The 15,686-nt window shown below is 41.7% G+C and overlaps 2 protein-coding genes across 4 annotated transcripts in view; one reads left to right on the plus strand and one right to left on the minus strand.

Annotated features, from left to right (window-relative positions):
• The window catches only part of map3k15 (mitogen-activated protein kinase kinase kinase 15), a 258,410-nt gene that overhangs the window by 26,944 nt on the left and 215,780 nt on the right, over positions 1 to 15,686 (minus strand). The window lies entirely within an intron of this gene.
• The window catches only part of LOC125739682 (uncharacterized), an 83,016-nt gene continuing 76,059 nt past the window's right edge, over positions 8,730 to 15,686 (plus strand). The window contains exon 1 of one of the 2 annotated variants that reach the window (XM_049010052.1): positions 8,730 to 9,027. In XM_049010052.1, coding sequence (XP_048866009.1) covers positions 9,006 to 9,027 — 22 coding nt within the window. In that variant the 5' untranslated portion in view covers positions 8,730 to 9,005. The remainder of the gene's footprint in view (positions 9,028 to 15,686) is intronic. The other variant, XM_049010050.1, reaches the window with a different exon arrangement.

The raw sequence follows: 15,686 nt of genomic DNA on the forward strand, positions 1-15,686 counted from the left end.
TGTATTTCTCCCAAAAGGCACGTGGTTTATCTGTTTTATTGAAATTTGGTGCCTTTTCAACACACATGCAATGGTCGGCAAACTTATGGCTTCCATGTTGTTGAAGATGCCTTCATCGTCCAGGATGTGCCGTCTGCTTTCTGAAATGTCAGAATGTCATTTCTAGCCCGGACCAAGTTGCCCACAGCCTGCTTTTGTTCGTCATTTAGGTATCTGCCTCTGCCTCCACTGTTTGATTTAGCTTCTATTCTGTAGGAAAAATTACAGGGGAAACTAGACTTCAAACTGCAGAACACATTTACATGGTCACATAATTTACTCTGGCATGCAGTATATGGTCATCTGACAGCTAAGAGTGGCCTACAGTATTGTGCTGATCATTGTAGCACATGCTGAGAACTTACCGGTTCTCATTGCTAAAGGTCCCGATGATTGAGGCCACAGTTTATCTTCTGTGGTTTGGTTGAAGTATTCGAGCTGCCTTAGTCATTGTCATACCATGATTTATGACCAGGTCTATAACCATTGCTCTGATCTTATGGGATCTCAGATGCGGTGCTTGTCCCCTGACATTCCTATGAGCACCATGTCTCCCTGGTCCTGCTTGACCACTTGCCTGCTCCATGTCGCTGTGGATTCCACTTATTTAAAACTTATATCACAAGGTGAAATTAATCATCAAGGAATTGGTGTCAGTGGATCTCGTTATGCTGATACTTTTCTGATGTTAACCTAGGATATTGTTCCTCAGATTTCACTATGCTTTAAGTGTGACGTAACAGTTCCTTATCATTTAGAGTAGTTGTATCCTTTGCTAGTTAAATCACTGTAATGAAATGAGCAGACAGTAATCTCAAATGCAATGCGTGACTTTTATTTTGAAATGCAGATACTTTGGTGTTAAGTTGTTATAATTTGAACATGTGATTTTGGGTCAACAAATGAATGATCTTTGTTTTATGTGTATTGTGTCCAATTGAAAAATGTGCATTTTGATCATCAGCTGTGTGTTTTGTGACTAGTGTTTTGAAAAAATACATCAAGGTTCTGTATCTAGTGAAAAAGTGATTGTAAGAAACTGGAAAGATATGGCCCACCCATTTTGTACCACCCATATGGGCTTGCAATTTGGAAAGAGGTGGATATACAGTGATTAACACTGTATACGTGGTGTCAATGGAACATTATAAGAGTTAATGCAGATTAACACTGTAAAAACATCACTCACTGCACTCTGTAAAGTGTTAAATGCGACACCGATTGGTGTGGACACATGTAAACACCATGCAGTGTTAATTTAACACTGGCACATTTGCTGTGTAGGATCACACACACACACACACACACAAGGCGATTTAGAATACGAGGCAAAGGAAGGCCAGCATTCCAACTCGTATGGCTCAGAGAGAGAAGGGCCTGTGTTAAAATTTGCCTATTGTGTGTGTCTGGCCTAAGTCTTAACTATGTGCCAACATAGTATAAATACCTAAATTTTATGTATTTAAAAAATACATAAAAGTATTAAAACCTTTTAATGGTTTTAATACTTTTGTTACTTTCACAAAGGTAACTCAGATATTATTAGCTATTCTATCTTTCTCACCTAAAGAAATATATAAGATATATGACCACGTAAACTCCCTTTCATTCACTTGTTAATCAAACCTATGTTGTTCTTCAGATTTATTATTTTGGGTCACACTTCTAGAATCCAATGCTTGCTGTTCAGAGCAGTATTTCCTTGAAGGGTACCAATTTAAATTAAGTTACTGTTACTGCTCATTGATTTTATTCTGTTTTGTTCAGTTACTTTGTTTTCGTTTCATGTTAAGTGTAGTGTCTGTTGTGTGTTAGCTGTAGTGTTAGGAATAAATGCATGTCTTGCAACTCGAACCTTCAGCTGAATGATTGCCTCGTAATTAAGTCACTTCACTGGTGCAAAATCACTACTAAGTGTCTGAATTCCGAAGCTTGTCCTAAAGTATTGCAAGACTCTCCCTACGGTTGTGAGCAGAGTTTTGCTATAGAGCTGCTACAGACCAGGTGAGAGCTACGTTCACAGGACAAACGTTCTAACCCAGGTTAAGTAGTTATACTTTAATGAATTCCACTTCTATCCTGGAACTAAATCTTCCAGTAACTCGAGGCACCAATGACTCGGTCTGCTGTCCTAGCTGTCCGTCGCAGTCTATTCCTGTCCTGTTCGGTGGCTGCTCCAAACCTGACCGTGATGGAGGAGCTCAGGTCGGACTCTGACTGCTGAATAAAACTGGATCAGCGGTTCCTGTGGGAGATCGTACTTCCTCAGTTTTCACAGGAAGTATGTCTTCTGCTGGGCCTTCTTGAGGAGGAGGAGATGTTGCTCTCCCACTTCAAGTCTTGAGAAATGATAGTTCCCAGGAACTTGAAGGTCTCCACAGGGGACACAAGGTTGCTGTGTATGGCGAGGGGGACCAGTACTGAGGGGTGTTTCCTAAAGTCCACTGCTCTATAACAAACACCGACAATTAGGCCATTTGAGCTTTTAAAATCTAGTTTTATCCATACAGCTTCTGTACTTTTATTTTTATCAGTGAGCTCCCTTGCCTGCAAGTTTTCTTTTAAGTATACTGTAACACCACCTCCCTTCCTGCCTATCTGGTCTCTACAGAACATGTAACCATCCATATTATATTCTTCTCCGTCATTGTCACTCATCCATGTTTCTTATTCCTATAATATCGCAAGAGTCTGATAAAATAAAAGGCTGTAAATTATGAATTTTGTTTCTAATACTCCTGGCATTTAAATACAGACTGCAAAGGGTAGGCCTTTTACAGTGTCCATTTTTAATATTAATTAGGGTTTTCCATCTCTCCCCACCTATATTCTCATCTAACCTCCCTGCGCCCCCAGTCCCTAGTTTAAACATTCCTCAACTACTCTAAACATACGCCTCCCCAGTACACTGGTTCCCCTCTGGTTCAGATGCAACCCATTCGGCTTGAACAGGTCTCTCCTGTTCCAGAAAGTCTTCCAGTGCCCCATGAATCTAAACCCCTCTTTCCTACACCACCCTTTTAGCCACGCATTTAATCCCCTTATCTCAGCTAACTTAGCCTGTCTTGCATGTGGCACGGGAAGTATTCCAGAGAATACCCCTGTGGATGTTCTGCTTATCCGTGACTTCTATAAAATTTTCTTGCAGAACAGCCCTCCTGCCCTTTCCTATGTCATTGGTACCAACATGCACCACAACCACTGGATCCACCCCAGCTGGGGCCAAAAGCCTGTCCACACGATACAGAAGGTCCCCTACCTGGGCACCAGGCAGGCAAGACACCATACGGGACCCTCTATCACGGGTGCATACATAACTACACCTCTAATAACTGAATCCCCTACTACCACAACCTCCCTCTTCCTGGGGGGAGGGGGCTCCTCGGTGCCCAAGGACTCTTGGCTCTAAAGCTGGAAGCACCTGAAAGCAGTTAGACACTGTCACTTCAGGTGATGCTGCTTCTGTGAACTGTGTACACCCTTTTCTGTGTCTATGACCTGTGTTCACCCAGCTCTCTTGACCTGCCTGTTCATCATTCTCCCCCCTCCCCGCTTGTGACGTACACACCATCTCCCTAAAACGTATATTAACTCTCTCCTTTAACCCCTTGTTGTGTCGGATGAGAGTCAGTTGCTCCTCTAGGTCACGAACCTTGACCATGAGTGAGTCCACTAACTTACATCGCATAGCAGATGAAGTCCGACTGGACGCAAGCATCCAGAAGGGCAAACATCTCGCAAACGCAACACTGAGCTGGCCCCATAATTACCTAACTCACTATGACCCTGCCCTTTATTCCCAGCCCAGTATATTAATATAGCGTATTTAACTTTTAGTTGATCTAATTAACGTATAGTTAAAACAATAAAGTGCCGAGTACGATAAAACACTAAATTAACACTTGCGTTAAAACTGAACTTTTTAAATTTTCCGACACCGTCAGAGATAACAACTTTTGAAATTAAACTTTTAAAATAACCAAATTAACAATTACCTACCATATACAGTATGGGGGATCATTAAACTACAGTGTGCTTCACAGAGCAGCGAAATGAGTGAAGCTGTACAGACGAATGTGCATTATTTCAGTAAAATGAAGATATCGGCTGGAGCAAAGCTCTCCTCTGAGTCTGGTTATAACAAAAATGAATCCGTTTGCTAACAGGAGGCTTGGTATCCATGTGACCAGGAAGAGGTTCTTGTGGTTTTTCTTTCCCAGAAGCGCTTGTGTAGATCTTTATTGCAACATCAAAGTTACAACTAAGCCTGGCCACCGTGCAGGAAATTTCACAGAAAATATCGTGTATTGCTATACCGCCTACTGGTTTACACTAATTTTTATGCATTTTCTTATGTGTTGGGTCGTCACTTAACCGTCATCTTTCCTTCAACCATTCACCATCATTGTTTTCTCCCTTGATCCACCCCCCCAGGTGATAAGGTTGTGAATCATTTATTTTTACTGATTGGCCCCTCAGCTGAACATAATTGTGATGCGACAATCTCTACTAGGTTTTTGTAAAATACTCAACAACTTTTGGCGAAATCAGCTGATTTCCTTCTCTTCAGTAGCAAATCTTGGCAGCTTCAGCTGGCTACGTGTCGCTTAGCTACAGGGTTGATAATGTGTTTGATCTTAAATACAGTGATAAGTTTCAGAGCTAATTAAGGTGGATGTTCATACCACCAGGACTAAAATAAAATAGCCAACAGTAACATACGGTGCAGAAACACTTATTTGATCATATTGTAATAATTACATCATGCGTATTTGCTTTTGATAATATCCTAAGGATTACATCGTCTAAGTGTAATACAGTGGTATATAATATTCCATAAATTTCCTCCCTTTTGGGACCCACAAGAGTCCCACACTCAATCCTGTCCATTCAGTCAATGGACAATCCTGTCCATTAGTCCACCAGGACTAAAATAAAATTGTTAGCATACGGTGCAGAAACACGTATTTGATCATATTGTAATAATTACATCATGCGTATTTGCTTTTGATAATATCCTAAGGATTACATTGTCTAAGTGTAATACAGTGGTATATAATATTCCATAAATTCCCCCCTTTTGGGACCCACAAGAGTCCTACACTCAATCCTGTCCATTCAGTCTAACAAGAACGGCAAAAGATTTAGAGAAATTCCACTCCCAGCCCCCCAAAGGCACAGCCCCCCTTCGGGGTCCATTGCTGGCATGGCTCACAAACTACCAACACTCAGATTCAGGTAACCACTTTACAGTGGGGTCTTCAGTAAATAGTAGGGAGAATTCCCATAAATTCCCCAAGATATATTGCATACACTTTACCTACATAATCTACCAAGACTACATAACGCAATTTGAATATGTAAGTGTATATATTTCTCACACAGGGATAATTGAGATGTTAACTGATGATGCTGCAGTCCAGTGTCCATAAAATACACTTCTTCATTCTTCACGATTCTGATCCTTCTGACCATCATAGTAGGCAGCTGCTCCCCAGCAATTCCTTCATGTTGTACTCATGGCAGGAACGGATTGACTCCCAACGTAGGCAGGACCTTGTCAGCGACCTGTGTTGCTGTCTGGTTCCATGTTGGGCCTGGAACTTGCTGATCCAAACGGTCCTCCCACCCCCTTCAACAAAGCAGCTATAGGGTCACATGTTGGACAGCATTCTGCCCACTAGGGGGCGCAGTAACGGAACTACACAATAAAAGATTAGTATGTCAGTACACTGATATCAGAGCAAGATTACAGCTCCTAAGCAAAGCCGCTTCATAATGGCTCACTGCCAACCTCCCACATATTATACCACCAGTCAAACATCCCCGCATGTTGCCCTGCATTCCTTGCCATCTCATCCTGTAACCCTGTGATTTTCCTTTTCTAGTTTAGAAATAGCTTTGGATTTTTCGGTTAGAGTCCTGAAGTACAACTTCAACTCATAAACCTTGTTTTTTTTTGGTTACATCTCCCCCTTGTGCAATTGTCAAGACTATGCACATCCATTATCAAGGTGTCAATCAATGACAGAGGTGCAACCAAAAGTCCCTCTTGGTTGCGAATCAGACGTTCAGCGTCCTTGTGCCACCCCTTTGTGTCCACACAGAGGTTCAGCACGTTGCTCCCATGTCTGATCTCACCGCCCTGGTATTGCTCTCGCCAATATAGCAGCTTAGCTCTGGCCATCTTATGCCCCCCTATCGCTAAGACCTTCAGCAACAGCACTGAGTCTCAATGGCAGTCAGCTAATTTGTCAGCACACAGCAGATCAGCTACATACTATATCACTGTGCTTCTTACATTCAGTCCATCCAAATCTGCCCTAAGCAAGCATTCGAATCCCTGTGTAAGCGTACCACTGACCCCTATAGGTGAACGCAAACAAAAATTGTGACTCTTTTGCTGGGGTCACACTGAAAAATGCCGAACACAAATCCACTATTGTAAACCACTTTGCACTGGGGGGCACATTTGTTAGCACAGTGTAAGGATCAGGAAGTTCCACTGTCTGAGCCTCTACTACCTCATTCACTGCATGCACATCATGAACTAACCTCCACAGCCTACATCCGTATCATGGGTGGTCCACACCCCCTCTAGCGCTTCTCCCACCAGCATTCCTCTGCACTTTCTTTCCCTTCACACTGCACTCCTATCATGCTCCACAGCTACAAACCTCACAATCTCCTACACTCTCTGCGCTCCACTGACTCTCACCAACTCGCCTTCTGCAGCAGCCTGCACTCCTTCATATTATGTTGGTGCCCAGACTGTCTGATTTACCCAGTCTGTCCAGAGATCATCTAATTTGTGGGTAAATGGGTGCCCTCTGAGGAAACCTCCATCCATCCAATCCATAGTTACTTCCTCAGTTCCCTCTCACACTCTTTAGCAGAGTTCTCCTCCTCTCTGTACAAGTCAGTAGTGTGCATTGGCTGCTCACAGTACTGCTCCTCAGGCTTGGCAATAAGCCCCCAAACTTATCTTAGCCTGCTTCTCACTGGCTTTGGGAGGGCGTCCTGCAGTGCCTTCCGATGCACCAAATCCTGCAGGTCCTGCTCTGTCTCAGTGCACCACCGCTTTTCTTGTGCTTGCAGATAGACAGCTGGGCTCTCCCCCTCCTTTATGGGCTCCACATACATATCTGCCCATATCTGCACTTAGTCTCAGAGAAAATATAACTCACAGCTGTTGCCAGAGGTTACTATGGTAACCATCAAAGAGACATGCATCATTTATAAGACTGAACCATCTTCACATCCCGTATTGCCACAGTTGGAACTGGGAGTCTGAGAAGCAGGCCCTCCAGATCCTGTCCTGCCCATGGCAGATACTGTGTCTGTGCTCCTTTTACCACCAATAGGAGCATCGAATACTTTTTTGGGGGCTTTATAGATCTCTTGCTTCTCACTGCTATTTTCTCTGCCTCATCCTCTTCCTCTCTTTCTTCCTCATTCTCTTTCTCTCTCCTTCTCCTGATGAACTCCTTCCTCTGTATGGAGGGTTAGGGGTGTCCAGTAGATGCATCAGCCCCTCTGCATTCTCACCAATCACACCTTCTCCCCATTTTTTTAGCTCTGCCTTTTCTGTCAGATCCCCACGCTTGGCCTCCCATTGTTACCTCCTGTTATCTCGCTGTCTTTCCCCCACTGCCTGCCACAGTAGGGCACTCACTTCCCTGTACCCAACTAGGCAGCCTGACATTCCTCTGTCCTTTCTCTTGACCTCCCTGCAATGCATTATTTCCCTTTTGAACTTTCCCTTGTATCATTGGGTATCTTTGGCCCTTATATGGCTGGGGAGGCTCTTCCGCTAACAGGTACTGACTTTGGTATGACGGCAGCCGTAACTCCTCCTGCTCTCTTTCCCCTTTTATTCCTGCCTGATTCTCACTCATCACCTTTTTCTCTTCTCCAGGCCTCTCCCTTTGCCTTAAATAACCTCAGAACCTCCAGTTCCTCACTTCTTTTCTTTTGACACCTTTCCATATTTTTGTTAGCCTTTTGGTACTTTATCAATGTCTCCATCTCCTCACATCCCATGTGCCTCCTCACATTTTCCTCAACTTACTCTTAAATCCTTGTGCTTTACTGATGTCTTAAAGATTTACCCTCAATTATACTACTGATAATTGCGATCGCTCGCAAATGCTTCAGTGGGCATTCTCTACTGTAACAATATCTTAACTTCACGAAAATGAACGGACCCCCCTCTCTCTAGAGGAATACACAGGCCCTTACTGGCTGTTACTGCATAAAGAGACCCCCCTCTCTGTAGGGGAAAACACAGGCCCTCGCTCTCCTTTACTACACAGTCAGACCCCCCTCTCTCTACTGGAATACACAGTATTCACAGTAAAATACCCCTTCTACTGAAGATGTGTGAATCTGCTGGCTCCCGGCGAGCTCAGGGCTTCTTGCTGATGGGGCTCCCAACATGCAACCATATAGATGAAACTCAGCTGGGGGACACAACAATATATAGTGTTGAGTGTTGAAAATGGTTTTGGTACTTTTTTGGTATCGTATTGAAGTTTGATATTTTGGTGACAACACTACAAGAGAGTCCACTGGACCCACAAAGATTGTGTTCAGCGAGCCTAAGTTAGCAGCTCTAGTGTTTTGCTAAACTATCAGTGTTGTGCTGTTTTCACTCACTTCCTCTGTGGTCCTGCTGGTTATTTCTGTATTTAGTGTGAATCTCTGCGGTGAACAGAGTCCAGCATTAAAGGACCAGCTGGCAGTTCAGTGTAAACCGCTCCTGCTTTAATGTCCGGTTTATACCAGAGCAGAGCTGAGTGTGAAACGTCGTTTAGTTCACACATTTAACAAACTTCAGTATCAGTATTTGTTTTTGTGATCTGACTCTTATTCGGTACTGAATACTTCTCTAGTTCAGCATTTAAAAAACAACTTGGATTATCTTTGAAAGAAGACAGCTTCCTGATACTTAAAATCACTTACAAATGTTTCTCCTCATACTCCTTTGTAAGTATTGAATAATTTTTATTTTGTGATGTTCCTACAATTTTATTGCTTTATACTGTTTAGCATCCAAATATTTATGTGAATGACCTGTTCATTGCATACATTAATAAAAATTACACTGGACAATGAGGATTTTGCTTTTATACACTTTTGGTTGTATTTTATAGATTTCAGACTGTTGATCACAAAAATAACCCTAAATTTCCCCATCATCTACCATAAATATTCCCTATTTTTGTGATTTACTGTTATATTTTAGGTATACTAGGATATTACCCACAAAGCAAGCCTTAATTTTGCTTAATCCTGAGTAGGTAGGTACAGGTGCTATACAAATACTGTTTTAAACATGCCTGGTAATGTGTAATCGGGGTAGATGCTGGCAGACAGGCTATATCCACAAGTCACATATACAGATGCTTTGCATTACATTGATATAGCACGAACGCATGTTGAAGTAAAAGTTCTTCAGACAATAACATACTTGAGTGCATGTAACAATAGCATTTACAACTGCAATATATTCTGTTACATTTGTGTACATGCTTAAGGCTCAATGACAGCATGACTGCACTTATACAGAAAGCTATGGGCTCTACTTCAGCTGTAAAATCGGTGATGAAGACAAACCCAGGGCTCCTCACATTTGCTATATAACATGTGGAGTGAAGCTGAGCGCTCGGCTCAGACATACTGGGGAGTCAGTGCCATCTGCAGCCCCAATGACATGGCGAGTACAGAAGGGTCAGGTGACAGACCGTTATGATGGATAAGTAAGAGACATACCTTGTGAACAGCTCTCTGACAGGAATGTACCAGGTCCTGATGCGGCGTGAGGTGACTGGAAGCAGAGCTGCAGGCAGGGCTTGAAAAATAATGAGGCCTATTTCAATTAGCAAAAACTACATTTTTATTAGTGACACAAATTCTGAGAAATAGACGATATATCACGTATGTGCCAAGAGAAAGAGAGATTTTAAACTTAAACAGGTCACTCTGGGTGACATGGCAGAGCAGAGAGAAAAACCCTCCCTACTGTATGTGTGTGTGGATTAGGGTTAGGGGACTAAATGTAAATGTAATAAAAACTAAATGTAATAAATGTAAATGTAATATAAACTCATTATTGTACAGTAATAAAAACTCATTATAGTAATAAAAGCAATAATGATTATCAATTGATAACGAAAAATACAAGAAGAATTGGGCTGTGAGTTCAAGCCTGTGATACTGACATTAACACTTTTGGACACAGATGTTTAAGGTTTCATGCCAGTTTTCACTAATTGTGTTTTCTCTGCTGGTCCGAATGCAGTGAGGATGTTTTCAGTGAAGTTGGCCTAGACTGTCAAAGTAATGATGAGTGCTGAAGTAATTTTTCATTCCTTCTGCAAAATGCTTGCTATCGTGTTGAGGTTGGCACCGACCCGTTTGTGCACAAAAGCACCACATAGATTTATGAACTGCATCAAGGCTTTTTGACTTTGTCAGGAATCTCTATTTAAACAAAATAAATTATTTATTTTATTTTTTTTACTAGGCAAGTCATGCCCATATATGTAAGGCAAGATAAGACCAATTCAGTTTATTTACATAATTCTCTTGAGGTTTATTTTACCATCATTTTTTTATTGAAAATGAGATACATGCTGTCAAAAGAAAGGTCCGGAAAGCCACACCAAAAATATTAAAATCAATCTTTTCATGGATAAGGCAGCTTAACAAGGTAATCAAGAGGTAAGAAGCAGATTAGATGATAAATTATTGTTTTGAGGGTATTTTATGGCTGATTTAAGACATAACAGATAGAAACAGAAAGCTAAGGATTCTCGTTGCTGGCATGATCATACTGTGATATTTTACTAAGGTGGAGGTGTAATTTGAACCCACCCCCATATCCAACTCTCTTCTACGCCGTTCTTTTAGGCTTCAAATAATTCCTGTTATTTATAAATGGCAGTAAATGTGTCCCACAATGTAATAAAAACCTGTTTTTTTGGCCCCACAAAGATGTGTCTCCAATCAAAAAACTAAAAATGTAAAAAGTCTTGTTAAGGTCGTTATGTTGAGATTACAATTCTCCCTATAGCAATGAATGTAGAGTCCCCACAAAGATATAATTACAAACCTCTGTGTGTGTGTGTCTGTGTGTCTGTGTACGTGTGTGTCTGTTTCTTCATCATGGGGCTGATTTAAATTAAGCTTTTTTGTAAGAAATGTATCTAATATGTTTTGTTTAAATTGCTTTGACGTATCTGTCATGTGCAGGTTGTTTTCTGGGGGGTATGCAGTGTTAAATTAGAGTTTATATCAATTAATGATGGTTTCGGTTACAGAAAGTTATGTAGAGCTTGTGCCTTATTAAATGAATTTAGGTCTATATCATAAGAACATTACAGGGCAGTAAAACATTATGGGTATGAAAGCATGTAATTTGATATTATTTTATATAAGCATAAAAATGAAATTAATATTAACATACCATTACAAGCCAACATGAAATACATTTGTTATCCAAATTTGACTTTGAAATGTTTATATGGCCCGGGTCCGAGTCTCCATGTGGGTCACATGTGTGGAGTTTGCATGTTCTCCCCATGTCGTCGTGAGTTTTCCTCCGGGTACTCCGGTTTCCCCCCACGGTCCAAAAACATACTGAGGCTAATTGGAGTTGCTAAATTGCCCATAGGTGTGCATGTGTGAGTGAATGGTGTGTGAGTGTGCCCTGCGATGGGCTGGCCCCCCATCCTGGGTTGTTCCCTGCCTCGTGCCCATTGCTTCCGGGATAGGCTCCGGACCCCCCGCGACCCAGTGGGATAAGCAGTTTGGAAAATGGATGGATGGATGGATGTTTATATGGACAGTATTACTGATGCCGTCCCCTTCATATGCTGTTTATTATTATTTTTTATTAATGACATTGTGCAAGACGTTAATTAACCTAATCCAGCCCATAAGGCGTAATATGAATGAAACCCAACCTTTACCATTCCCAGAGTAGCCTTGCCTATGCTTATATTTAACATGTTTCATACAATTATATTTCCTGCAAAAGCTATAGAAGGTCGTGTTTTAGGAACGTTTTTTACAGATAATAATCACTGTTTTTTCTCACTGAATGAGATGCTGCCTGCACACCCTCCCTCACAATGCTGCATGGTCACACACACAGTGTGAATTCGAGCTGCTTTTCGTGAAGCGCTTGTCTGCGGTCCACAAGTCGCACATCCTCTATCATGCTTATACTGAATGCTCTAGCTCTCTCTCACACACAGTAGAAACTATTAATAACACATTTGACCTGAATTAAAAATGCACTTGGCCCACAGACATTTTCAACTGCTGATTTTTTCATGCAGGTGAATATTTAGCTTCAAATTTTATTTTTAACTCTTTAAAAAATTACCGAGATCTGGACCTTGGTGACCTCATAGCTGGCTACAGCCCTCCTGAATCCCCCAATCTGCCATCAGCCATGAAAGCAGTGCTGCATGATGACAGTTTGCCAGGACCGAAGCCCCAGAGAGATGGAGCCTAGATGAGGTAGACGGAGATCCCACAATGAGCAAACCTGATGTAGAAAATGACACTGATCCAGATGTTTTAAACTTAATAGCACTAATAAAAATGTGGTTTTTACTATTTGAACATTGCCTTTAAAAACTGCGATTACACAATCCGTGGCAGGGGACAGGTTAGAGTACAACACCGGCATCGATAAAGGAATTGATAAGTTCAGAGGTGTACGATTCTGATGCTTTGGGAAATTTGGAACCGGTCCTCAAATGGCACCAGTTCAATTCCGATCCCTAGCTATGACTGGACATGAAAAATTCTCTTTCAGATTCACCAAGAAAATTTGACAAACTTCTTCAAGTAGGCTGGCAGCCTCTGTTTCAGCACAGACATGGGATGTTCATGGCTTTAGTTTGTGTGTGTAATGAGGTGGAGCTGGAGGGTGCGATCTGGTTGGGGCACGGTAATTTCATTAACCTGATTGCTTAATTGTGCTGAATTGTTGCAGCCAGCACACGTGTATATAGGACCCGGTTTTGGTTGCGTGTGTGACTGATTTGTAAGCGGTGACGTGACTCTCTGTGCGCCAGTATCTCCTTTTCCGGAAGTTGTGGCTATATCCAACGCTGCAGGTAGGGCATCAGTGGAAGGGGTCGTTTGCTTGCTGTATGGGTGGTTGTAATGTGCTTTGGTATCTTCCTTAGAGTTGCGAGGGCTTGGTAAATCTAGCAGCTTGCGGTTGCTTCCGCTTTTAAGGTTTTCCAACTTTTACCGCGTGTAATCTGCCAGGTATGTCTCGTCTCCTTTTACCAACGTTTGGGTAGTAGGGGCATACCTAATACTGTGTTTGTATTTGTAGTGGATCGTGACTTGGAGTGTCCCGGACCGACGTGAGCCAGACCATCAACGGGATACTAAGTCACAACAATTGCTGCTGTTTTGCCCGGATGTTTTATGTTTTGTTTCATGTTTTAAGTATTAATGTGTTTTATTGATTGGATGTAAATTGGGGGGGTGTCGTGGGGAAGGTTTGGTGCTGGGCGGTGAGGATCCGTGTCGGGCGATACCGCGCTGCGTGGTCGCGTTGCGTTCTTTTAGCCCACCCCTTGGGTGGATGTACCGGCGTCATGTACTGCGGGACCCCTTAGAGTGTTGTCTGACTGTACGCCTCCCATTCCCCTCCCGATAACAGCTGCCTGGTTTGGGTTTCCTCTTTTGTCGTGTGATTGGAGTGTTTTAAACATGATTTGATTTGTATTATTTGTGCTGTGATTTTGGTTTAGTAATTTGCTGTTTGGTTTCTTTGTGTTTTTACTTGGAGTGTGAATTAACAGCAGCCTAATAAAGGGAGTGTTTATGGTCTTCGCGTCTCCCCTATGGTGATCACGAATCTGTGTCCTTCTGTATTGGAGTGGGTTTTGAACTCCGGTATTCTAATTCTCTGGGTGCAATTCCCAGAGTGGCGTAGTCGGGTTGTCCATTTCCGTATTCCCTCGCTACTTCCTCCCTCAGTAACGCCACATGTGCATGACGCAGAACAATGGCAGATGATAACCTTAAACATCTGTGTTCAAAAGTATTTTTATCATTTTAGAGAGGCAGAAACACGGCAGTTTTCACTAATTGTGTGTTCTCTGCTCGTCCGAAAGCAGTGAGGATGAGAATGTGTTTTTAATGAAGTAGGCCTAGTCTGTTACAGTAATGCTGAGTGCTGAAATGGTTTTTCATTCCCTCAGCAAAATATCTAATCCATATTTAACTCTTTTATGGTGTTCTTTTAGGCTTTATATTATTCCTGTTATTCATAAAAGGTAGAATTCACTTTAACTACTTCTGCTAGCTGCATATAAACTACTTCGATTTAACATTGTTTTTGTAGAATCAGATTTATGAATAATAAATCTGGATAATAATGTATATGGTACAAAACCTTTAACACAATGTGATCACTTGTAGTAACAGAGATGTGATCTGAGACAGAAATAGCCCTGTGGTCAAGCTACCCGCACTTTGCTGATACATCAAATCATCCAGCTAAAAATATGTGATGCACATATAAACATAACGTTACAGTTTCATATTGTGCACAGGAAAATGACAGAGACTTGTCAGTCGCAGTGGAAAATACAGTGACGTACAGTCAGGGAAAAAAATATTTTAACCCCAGCTGATTTTGTAAGTTTGCCCACTAACAAAGAAATGATCAGTCTATAATTGCAATGGTAGGTTTATTTGAACAGTGAGAGACAGAACAATATCAAAAAAATCCATCAAATCTTGGGTGAGAATCTCCTTCCCCCAGTCAGGGCAGTGAAAATGGGTCATGGGTGGGTATTCCAGCAAGACAATGATCCACAACACAAAGCCAAGGCAGCAAAGGATTGGCTCAAGAAAAAGCATATTATGGTCTTGGAGTGACCTAGTCAGTCTGCAGACCTTAATCGCACAGAAAATCTGTGGAGGGAGCTGAAGGTTCGAGTTGCCAAACATCAGCCGCGAAACATTAATAACTTGGAGTGGATCTGCAAAGAGGAGTGGGACTAAATCCCCCCTGAGATGTGTGCAAAGCTTGTGGCCAACTACAAGACACGTCTGATCTCTGTGATTACCAGCAAAGGTTTTGCCACCAAGTACTAAAGCACGTTTTGCAAAGGGATCAAATACTTATTTCATTCATAAAAATGCAAATTAATTTATAACTTTTTCTAAATACATTTTTCTGAATTTTTTTGTTATTGTTCTGTCTCTCACTGTTCAAATAAACTTACCATTGAAATTATAGATCAATTGATGAAATTAAAGATCATTTCCTTATTAGTGAGCAAACTTACAAAATCAGCAACAGTTCAAATAATTTTTTCCCTGATTGTATATTTGGTTCCCTGATTGTATGTTTTCTTATGGCTGATATTCATGCAAACAGTCTTAAAATGTGGCCATATGTAATGTCTAATTTTTCTAATGATTAATAATTTCTAAATCATACTCCAGATGGAAGGTGTCATGCCCAGCTCGTACGTTCCTCGTGTGTTCCACACCCCCTGATTACCCACGTGTGCTTCCCTGATTGTCTCCCGCTTTGTCTGACTGTCATACAGTCCTGCAGGTGTCGCTGTGATGCTATTTTAAGCATCTTAAAGCAG

Source organism: Brienomyrus brachyistius, chromosome 4, assembly GCF_023856365.1.
Source record: "Brienomyrus brachyistius isolate T26 chromosome 4, BBRACH_0.4, whole genome shotgun sequence".
Taxonomy (NCBI): Eukaryota; Metazoa; Chordata; class Actinopteri; order Osteoglossiformes; family Mormyridae; genus Brienomyrus; species Brienomyrus brachyistius.